The sequence below is a fragment of the Lepisosteus oculatus genome, chromosome 4 (genome assembly GCF_040954835.1).
Source record: "Lepisosteus oculatus isolate fLepOcu1 chromosome 4, fLepOcu1.hap2, whole genome shotgun sequence".
Taxonomy (NCBI): Eukaryota; Metazoa; Chordata; class Actinopteri; order Semionotiformes; family Lepisosteidae; genus Lepisosteus; species Lepisosteus oculatus.
The window spans coordinates 21,790,570-21,801,329 of NC_090699.1; the positions used below are offsets into that span (position 1 = coordinate 21,790,570).

Consider the following 10,760-nt stretch of genomic DNA (forward strand, 5'->3'; position numbering starts at 1 on the left):
TCCGTTGTTGCTCAGTATTGAGAGGGAGTGTCACGTCAAGGTATCTTCTAATGTTGTTTCAGTGTAGTTTGAAACGGAGAAGATAATTTTTTTAAATGTATTTCCAAGTATTAACTTTGTAATTATGTGTAAGTCATGGTCTTTGTAACACAACAGTGATGTTCTGCTTGAATCCCATTACCTTTGCTAAGGATAATGAAAGTGGTGTCTTTACTTTGTTCAGCCCAGTGCCTGCAGTGCTTAATTTGCACTGCATATTGTTATGGCTTTAATGGTCTCATAGATATATTTATTCATGGCGTTGTACAAAGCCACAAATTCAAATTTAACACCACCGAAATATGGAAGCTGCTATACTTATTTACATACAACTTTAATTTTCTGAACATAGACTTTTAAAGTAAACTGGAAACACCAGTGATCACCAGACAACCCAGTTCAATCTACTATGACATTTGAATATATTATCAGATATTAATATGTATCTGAAATCTTTAAAACTTGTCTGAAACACAAGCATGTTTTCACTTTCAGATCCATTATTGGCCGGCGATTCTTCTTTATTGTTGGCACCCTTTACCTGTACAGGTGTATTACAATGTATATCACAACACTCCCTGTGCCTGGTATGCACTTCAAGTGCTCTCCAAAGGTGAGTCTTCATTTTCACCATTGTGTGCCTTTTCTTTTTTTAAAAAGGGTATTATATTAATACATAGTAGCATTGTATATGTAGTTCTCGTCCCAAAGGATCTAAGAATACATGTAGGATCAGTCTTAACAGTGAGATTTGGGATTTCCAATATATAAAGGTAGCATACCTGCAGGCCTGGATTTCCCTCCAGAAGGAAACAGTGCTTTTCTTCCATCTTCAGAGTCTGGCCCCAGAGTCTTCAAGGAGTATTTACATTAGCCCAGGTTGCAGTCTCTTCATCTTGGGGTGATTCAAGGCTCACACAGAGAATAGCTTCTAAGTTCCTAAGTGCTGATGCCTGATCCCTCATAGTGCACGATCTCAAGAAAAGAAATCTAGATGCTTTCTAACCACTGTGATCATTTACAATTTATCTTGAAAAAGACACTGGTTATTGACACCATAGATTTTAACCAGCACCAAACCTACCACCCCTACAGTCTGACACACACCTCGCACATTCCAGACATTCTTCTAGTAAGGGAGTACCCTCTTTGCTAGCCCTGCTTGGTGACGAGGAGGCTCAGTGTTTGGCCAAGGCAGGGGCAGAATTGAGTATGCTCACCCATATACTTTGGAAGGAGCTTGGAGTCTGCCTTCTCACAAAAATGAGCATACGCCATTCTTCTGTTTTACATCATGTCTCTATGGTTGTGGGACATGGACACTTGTGGTAGGTTCCTTTAATCTGGTAGTGGTAAGGAGGACCTGCACACAAATTCCTGTTATAGGGTACGTGCCCCTTATATGGTATACCCCGAATAAAGCCGTCACTGTAAACAGTGGGGAATTGTGAAACTGGGGTTGAGGCCAGACCAACCCTGGGATAAAAACAATCCTATCCTGACTGGATCCTCATCCTGCTTTTCCTTACCAGATGCCCCTGTAAGCCTAATTTGAAATGGCATGACAGCGGTCTTTTACTCATAGCCATAAGGGTAGTAAACATTGTGCTTCTGTCTTCTACTCATAGCCATAAGGGTAGTAAACAATGCCTTATTAATCCAACAAGAGAGCAAACCTCTTCTCCCATTAACCCTACAGGAACTAGATTATTTTTACTGCTTCAACCGAACCCCTAATCTTGACTTAACTACCTAATTAAACCCTTAGCCCTATGTTTTGAACCTCTTTTTTAGAGTTAAAATGATTGAAAACCACCACAGGAGATCGTATTCTTGCCTGCACATTTTCTCTCACTGACTGGTCATACATCCACAATACAAACCATCATTGACAGCTAAGAAAAACAGTTGCTCAGTTACAAAACAGTGCCACGTAAAGCAACAAGATGCATTTCTCCTTTGCTGATTACGATCCATCTGCTGTATCACTTGGCAGAATGGAATTCCTGACATTGAAGTTTTTAAGAGGAACTGCATTCCAAACATTGAGATCTTGCTTATCGGATCCCAACGTTGCTGGGTTGGGCATCAGGAAACATTGTACTGCAAGCTGAATACAGGATCTCACACCACAGAACAGCGAATGCCTAGATAAAAAATACAATGCTGAAGGTTAACCTAACGGAATGCAGAGAAGCAACATTCTGGTAGATCAAAATTAGGAAGTCTGTGCCATAAGGCAGTTTCCACATTAGAGGAGAATAGAAAAAGCTCTCTAGGGGACAAGCCAGAATACCACAAAGTTGGCACCTTAGTACCTACAAAAAGATAATATTTTGATCTCGCCTGATTTGCAGACAGTTCTAAGTTTCTTACTGGTGGTTTGAGGGTTTAACCGCTATTCAGAGTAAGGACACCATGAGGAGAGACTTAATACCTATGATTGTTCCAACTCTGCCAAATTGGGCCTAAAAATATTTACATTTTGTAGAGGTCCTGGGATAAATTTGTTTTGTAAGTCAAATGGAGTGGTATTGGATTAAATGAATCAATCACTTTCATTTTGGTGAGAATTTATTATAGAGTTGTAGACCTTGAGGTGGTTACTTAAAGTTGGCGAATTGAAACAAATACCTGTATGACAGGTTATTATAATTACAATATAATTGCGCCGCTGTACTATAAATACACAAGATCAGTTTTGACTTGCTTTCTTCTCTTAAGAATGGCATCCTGAAGGTCTTGATACTATCCAACATTTTCTGTTTTGGCGTGGCTGTGCTTTCTTATAATACAACTGAAACCTTGAAAAAGAATATATAAAATATTGAAAAAATGTAAAGACATTTATACTCTGAAAAAAATAAGCAATAGTTTTTTTAGGTTTTCATTCTACTGCATTACACTCATTGCTTAATATATGTAGCGCATTTCAAAGATGGGAGGCTCAAGTGGTGGGCAGCTGTTTTGAATTAAGCAGTGCTCTACATCAAAAACTAAAAGTGTGTTTCCCCAGCAGCCCCTTCCGCAAACTCCAGCTGCTTTGAGTCAGGCGGGTGGGGTTCAGCTTAAGGTATCACTAATGTGATGTGGAAGGAAGTGCTCAGAATTGCAGAGGCCGTTGGAAACCACACGTGATTGAAGAATGAGCAGAAGAGTCACTTTCCTGCTGTCAGGCCATGGGGTTGGGTTTCCTGTCAATGCAAAGCAAGAGGATGGCACAATCACTTATGAAAGTAAACTTCTGTTTGCTGCCTGCTGGCAGTTTAGAAGAGCACCGGTGTTTTTAAAATGTTTCTTAGTTAGCTGAGATGTTTTTATATTTCCGTGCTCTGTTTGGGTGTCCTAATGTCCATTGATCAAACTTAGACTTGTCCCCCTTGATTGACATTGTGTTTTCTTGCCTCCCTCCTCAAGCTGTTTGGAGACTGGGAAGCACAGATGCGGAGAGTGATGAAGATGATAGCTGGAGGAGGCCTGTCCATCACAGGGTCTCACACCATGTGTGGGGACTACCTGTACAGCGGACACACAGTCATGCTAACACTCACCTATCTCTTTATTAAAGAGTGTAGGTATTGGTCTTCTCTGCTAATGTGAAGTGCCAGCCTTCAGCCAGGGATTCAGAATCCTTGTGGTTCACAAGCGGGTCTTGGTAAGGGTTTTTGTGCAGGAGTGGCACAAGTAATAACCAGGTTTAAGAAATAAGAATTCATCATTCTTTTCTAATTAATAAATAGAAAGAAGAACTATATCAAAGGAACTATCATTGCATATTTCCCCCCTGCAAAAAGAAAAGAAAAAACAATAATGAAGTGGGAGGATACAGTAATTCTCTACTTGTAATCCATATCCTCACGCCTTACAGCTCTTTAACTGGAAATGTGGGACGATGTACAGCCCTCCCCTTCATCTGTCTCGGGTTTCAGTCAAGGGGGGTTTAGTTCTTTCCAGTGAGGATACAGTACCATATGCCGTATGATTCTTTACAAAGCTGTTATAGATTTGCTTTAGGTTTTTCTAATCCATTGTCTTAACTAGGGTTGTCCATCCCTGGTGTTGGACAGTTATAGTTCTGTATGCGTACAGTGTATTGCAGTCTGACAAATCTTACAGGTGGCCTTAAATGAGCTATGGGCAGAGGTCTGAAAAGCATATTCATGCCTCCTAATTAAAAAACTGATTGATCAGATTTTTTATTTGAATAAAAACTAGAAGACACTTTTGGGTTCAATGACGCAGACTGTTGGGTCTTGAAAGATTAAAAAAAATCTAATTCTGTGAAATAAATCATTTTATTTTAGACAGAACAGTTAATTTGTTTAATGGTCATCACTTAATTGTTGTATATATAGATGCTTTAGTAAGATTTAAACTAATAACTTTATTGGGTTATTTTACTGTGCCTTTGTATGTTTATCAAGACCTAGAAAAATGTTAGGTGTACATAAATTCTCAGTTTATGTGTCGAGTGTTTTCTATATAAATATTTGCATTGTTATTGAATTGCTCTGTAAAGGTGTTAGCCACTTCATTATTTCAATTATTGAAGAAATGACAAAGTTGTCCAAGTCCAGAAATTGTAATTCTCACTGACCTAGCCGGACAACAGTGACATCTGGTGGGTCTATAGATTAACTAGAAATTGGACAATTTCTTTCCTCAAGGAAGATTCCCACAGGTTTCTTTTCACAACACAACAGATTACCTTTTCAAAAGGACTTTACTTCATAATTGAATCAACAGTTCAGTTAAGCTGTAATGTTCAAAGATGGAATGAAAACCAGGCGATCCTCAAGCTATCAAGGAGTCAAGGAGCTCATCCTTGTGTTATCCACTGGGGCTCATTACTCCCTTATCTAAAGCTCCTCTTTACAGGGACTTCTGCTAGTTATAGACCTTTTAAATAATTTTACAGCCTTGTTTGGTTAAGATTACTACAGTCTGATGGATTTCTTTGGGGAATTTTTTTTTTACAAATTTTAAGTTGTTGCATGTGAATTGATATTTCTGTTACCAGTGAATTAAACACTAGAAGACATTTGACCCAGTGGCTGTTGCCTGTATTCCTACAGTCATTTTAAGATTAAGCGTACATAAGCTGACCTGCAGTAAACTTCAAATTATTTTAATTTTACACATAATATGTATAATCGGATGTTTGTGACATTGGCTTACACAGTTGCTTTCCTTCCAGATTCTCCAAAAAGGTTCTGGTGGTACCACTGGATATGTTGGACTCTCAGTGCTGTTGGAATCTTCTGCATTCTGCTTGCCCATGATCACTACACTGTGGATGTGGTGGTAGCATACTTCATCACTACACGTCTGTTTTGGTGGTACCACACCATGGCCAACCAGCAAGTAAGTCCTCTTGTCCTTGTGGAGTTCCAGCTCTCCTCTCCTTGTGCATGTCTCAGATTGTCTCAGACCAATATCCCCACAGGATGACTTTCAGTGAATTCAATGCAACCTACTGTTTAAATCTGGTGCACCAGCCCATAGTTTTTGGGCACATACAGGTTGTCATTATAGCATTATGTTCAAAGTATGAAAGCTTGCGACATTGTTCTTTGACCTCTTTACTGATAAATTGCATGTTTTCTGTATTTAAGAGATTTAAGTTTTCTATTGTGCTTTTTTTCTCCCCAGGTGCTAAAAGAAACCTCGCAGAGTAACTTTTTTTCTCGGGTTTGGTGGTACAGACTTTTCCAGTACTTTGAACAGAATGTGCATGGGATTGTACCTCGGAACTATCAGTGGCCATTCTCCTGGAGAACACTAAAGTACAACGGAGCAGTGAAATACTCTAGGATAGAGACATAGCAACAGTGTCGTGACTCGAAGACTGTCCAGGTGACTGTGAAGTCACAGGTGAGAAGGGTTTCTGATGGACTGCCTAAAGTGCTACAATCTTATCACGAGAAGATGCCATAGTGAACTCCTTGCTGTTCCTTTCTTGTTTAGTGTTCACTTTTGACTTGTTCCAGTAACACTGGTCAGCACTGTGATTTTTATTTTCCAAACTCATTCATTTTCAAACAGATCAAAACGTGCACTGTAAACACTAAGGATCTTGTATTCAAGACGCTTAATTGCTTGAAACCCCATCGAATTTAAAAGGGATTTAAGCATCTCAGTGGTTTGAATAAAGGGTCTTTTAATGATTTTGTATTTTGCCATTAGAGAGAAATTGTTCCATTGTAAATCTGATGAACATTTCAACCAGGTTGTTTTATGATTTACTCTTGTATGTCTGGATTTATTTTTATTTCCTATAAAAAATATTTCTGTTAACCCCAAGGTCTGGGCTATAAGCCATTCTCTAGTAAGGTCTACGATGTACAAAATAATTTTGCCTCTAAAATAACATTAATTAAATTGCAAGGGGAAAATGTAGTAACGAACTTGGAGGGGTTTTAGAACCAGAAAGATTTTTTTTCCGTTTTTTAAATGATCATTGTTTTTTATGTATCCTCACTAAATATGGCAAAGGTGCAAAAGATTTTTTCTATTTCACAGGTTTATTTTTCAAATTAATGACGTTTAAAGATATAAATTGACTTTTAGATTTTTACATTTTGAAAAGAAAGCAAGTGGAGAAAAACCAAGAGTGATATTAAGTGTTTTCTAGTGCCTTTCTTGTCTTGACTGTACAGTCTATTGGTGGTCTCATTAATGTGTTTTTGTTTAAAATATTGTGAAGAGGTACATAATTTATTTGGCTTGAACCACACAAACGGCATCTGCAGTGATGAAAGCAGTGTCTTGGCTTTTGATTCTAGATTTATGTGATTGAAGGACAGAAGCCCCAAGAAGTTTTATTCAAAAACTGAATGTAATGCTTAAGTTATAATGATAAGAAATTGGTCTTCCGAACGTAACAGCAAAGAAAAACATACTACCGCCGAAATGCCTGGAGTTTTATATTTTTCCAGACTTTTTTTTAAAGTTGAGAGTATTTTGTTTTGTGCCCTTATTCTCCTTTCAATTTTAAATGCCAAACATCCACTTGGGCTTTGGGCTCCCAGTGTTTTCCTGTTATGTGTAAAATTCAGCTGTTAAAAGACTGACTTGAATATGTTTTTTTCTGGATGCGAGGCTATGAAGGTTTTCAGGACTGTTGACACCAGTATGCCTGACAATGTGAATGTGTTTCCTCCTTTAGCCCCTGCATCTCCCTCTGTCTGTACCTCGAAAGTATATATACCACCTAACATGAAAAGCTGCTATTAATAATGTATCTTTTAAATTAAAACACTTGTTGGGGGGTACATACTAACCAATAGTATGACCTGTTTCATTTGAATGAGACAGCAAGGCTGTTAAGCTTCCCCTTTTACAGTATTAAAGACCATTGTATTTTCCTTTATAATTGTAATTGCACATTGTTAATATTAATAATTATTATTGGGGTTACTTAGCTTTTATTTTCTACAGGTATTTTAATCAACAGAGCATTGATTTAAACATATAAAAGAAAATCCCAAACCATTTTGTTCATAAGGCGCAAGTGTTTGTACAGACAACTATAAAAGAGTATGGTGACTGTTTCAGAGGTCTGTATAGGTGTGCTGCTGTGTGAAGAACGATGCCTCTGCCCACTGGCTGATTAGCACTAACACAGTCATCACAGGATGGTAACCTTACTACAAGGAGGAGAAACTACTGTTCTCAGACCACCTATTCTACAACAGTGTTTAAACCTCTCAGCATTGGCCCCAAACAGCTGTTCTTTGTTAGATTCTTTGATGAAGATAAATAAATGACTGAAACATTCATAAGTTCTGAAATAGAACTTTTTATGAACCCGATGAAGCAAATGGATTGGTTGACTGTCCTTATCTAAATTCAGTCGTGGAAATATCTCAGCTAAGCAAGCGTCCTCTCACTACCTGTGTTGAAGTTAGACAACTACATAAATAGATGGGAATAGTTCTGGTCTTACTATTGAAGTGGGATACAGGTTGCAGAGGAAGGAGAAATAGCATTATGTGGGTGGTACACAGTATAGAAGAGCTTTTGTAATGTATAGGCTTGCATTCGTAGCCTTAACTTCCTGTGAGGCATCTTCTTTAGCTGTCTTTAGCTCACACTGATGTACAGTACAAGGAGGGTTCAGTAAGTGCAGGCCCACCTGTAGAAGACAAATCATACACCCTTTGCCTTCAGAGCATGCAGTCCTTATTTCTTAAGAACCATGCAAAACCTCATTTTTCCATCGGCGTTTAACTTTCTGGAAGCCCTCTCAAAACAAATTATGGCTCCCGGTTTGAAGAAAGGACATGTATACTGTACCAGCCTCAAAATGTCAGTTTACTGTCCTACCAAACTAAACAAATTACTGCAGCGGAAGTCTTCCCACTGAGGCTTAGCTATTATATTGTTAATAATATGTGATTGGATTACATTCACGATCCACCTTTAGCTGTTCTTTCTGTAATATGGAGTTTATGGTCACAGAAGTGCCAGTAAATTACAGTATGTTTGGGTGCTTCACTCAGGCATTCACAATGGTAAATTAAGCATCAATGAATATTGGCACAGTCTTTTTTTTCTCCTTCCTCTGTGAACAGTATTTGATCTTTCAGATGTAATGGGGGTCACATTAATTTATTACTAGATTTAGTCCAAGGATTACTTTAGCCAGAACCTGGTTGTTGTTGTTTTTTTCATGTAATCAGTCAAATATTTTATTGGACAAATTTCTACATCTTATGATTCCTTAGTATTAAAGCAAGCTTTAAGCGGTCTACCACTGTTTTGTTGGTTCTTTTAACTAGTGTGGTAATCTGCCCATTGGCAAAATACAAATTTTGATATTTTCTTAACAGCTTTCTGTGGCGAGATAAAATAGTGATGTGAAAACTACAATTAAGTCTTAAAATTTGCACTGAATCCTTCAGGGAAGGGTCAATCTAACACAAGGCATACAAATTACCGGAAGACCAGATATAATTTTATTTCAAGTTTCAAAATGATGGTGTAGTCTTGAGATGATAATTTAGGCATACATAACAAATGCGCACAATTGGCATACCATCAAATATATGTGCAGGTAAATAACACATAATTCTGTTTGAAAAGACGTTCTGTTTTTCAAGCTACAGAATATCCCTTGTTTTGAGCAGAAAACGTTTTTTTTAAACAAGACCTTTTCAACTTCACCTGTGTGGAACAAGGTCAGAGACTGGCGTACATTGAATTTCTTTATGGAATTTATATTTGTGCAGGTGATGCATGTAGTTTACAAGTGTTGCTCCTTGCAATAAATAAGGAGATAATATTATCCATTATTGCCAATACGCAAAACAAATTAGTTTTTTAATTATGAAAAATGTTATTCTGTATTTTATGTGAAACAGGTCCTTTTCTGTAGATTTTTGTGTGTATACACAAGGTGATATTTGTATAGTAAAACAGTTATGGTAAGGGATGGAAAATAAAAGGCTTTTAAATAAAAAGTGATTTTTTCTTTGTTTCTCTTGATCCACATTTATCCAGGATGTTGAAATGCATTGTCAGCTAACATTAAAATGTCTTCTTAAGCTTTAATGGGTCTAGACTGTTTCTAGTCAAGAAGTGTTTTTCTGTTACATTCATTCTCGATAATATTCACATTTAAAAATTAAATTATTAAAAACAGGCTTGGATTTTGTCTATCTCCTTTGTTGTGTTTGAAGGACCAGCTACATAATTTGTTTATAGTCGCCAATTTGTTTGCTATACGTACCAGAAATTGGAATTGTATGTTTTCCACGTCTCGTTGAATAGATTACAGATCACATAGCAGAATGCGGAAGTGTGTGCAGACTCCGCTCTACAAGCCCCTTTCAGAGCCACTTGTTTTAATACGCCACAGACACAGCTGCCTGTAGGGCGGTTCAGTGCAGATTGCAGCAAAGGCTGCGTCTCTGTCCCAAGAGGCGACAGGCGTCGCTGTGTAAAGGAGGGAGACTGGCCGACCTACAGGCACTCAACCAGTTGTGCGCCACTGTTCGGAGAATCCCGCTCACATGACCCAGATTCGAACCCGTGATCACAGTGCACCCTGATATCCTACAAGATCAGAAAGATCCGGAGCCCCTTGCATTTTTTAAATATTTTAATAAGTTCCAAGCATTACTTTTAAACAGCTTTTCTTTTCCAAAACGCATTGTATTTTGGGTCGTCAGTTCTAGATTCAAGCCTTTATTATGTGTTGAAGCTAGAATAAGCAGTAAATAACTTCAATAACGTTTAACAGCACAGAATTGCACTTAGTTATGCAATTATCATGCATTACGACACTTAGTTGCACAGAGTAACACTATCATAGCCTTAAAGATACATTTCCTTTTTTAATGTGAAATGTTGCCGCAACCACAAATGTTGCAAATATCAGTTATATTAAAGTTCACCCTTTTGGTTCGTTATTAGGTCAGTATGAGGATATATCTACTATTAGAGATTTCAAATATTATGCTTTATATTGATCATTGTTGGTGTTTAACAGTCACAACATTTATATATACCTGTACGTTATTTAACGTTTTTATTGTTTTAAATGACCCGTGTACTTTCTGAATGATTTTAAAAACATAATCTACCTTACTGCTATTATAGTGATATAGATCTACACAACCTTTGAAACCACAGAATTACCTACTGGAATTGCTGACTTTGACATAAATGTAGCAATTGATCTGCGGTATAATAAAGAGCAGTTTAGCGTCGTTCAT

The 10,760-nt window shown here is 37.6% G+C and overlaps 1 protein-coding gene across 3 annotated transcripts in view; it reads left to right on the top strand.

The window, feature by feature from the left end:
• sgms1b (sphingomyelin synthase 1b) overlaps window positions 1–9,685 on the top strand; it is a 69,859-nt gene extending 60,174 nt beyond the window's left edge. For all 3 annotated transcript variants that reach the window (XM_015346814.2, XM_015346815.2, XM_006630372.3), the window contains 4 exons: window positions 535–652; window positions 3,457–3,610; window positions 5,237–5,403; window positions 5,692–9,685. In XM_015346814.2, coding sequence (XP_015202300.1) covers window positions 535–652; window positions 3,457–3,610; window positions 5,237–5,403; window positions 5,692–5,865 — 613 coding nt within the window. In that variant the 3' untranslated portion in view covers window positions 5,866–9,685. The remainder of the gene's footprint in view (window positions 1–534; window positions 653–3,456; window positions 3,611–5,236; window positions 5,404–5,691) is intronic.
• The last annotated feature ends 1,075 nt before the right edge of the window (window positions 9,686–10,760 follow it).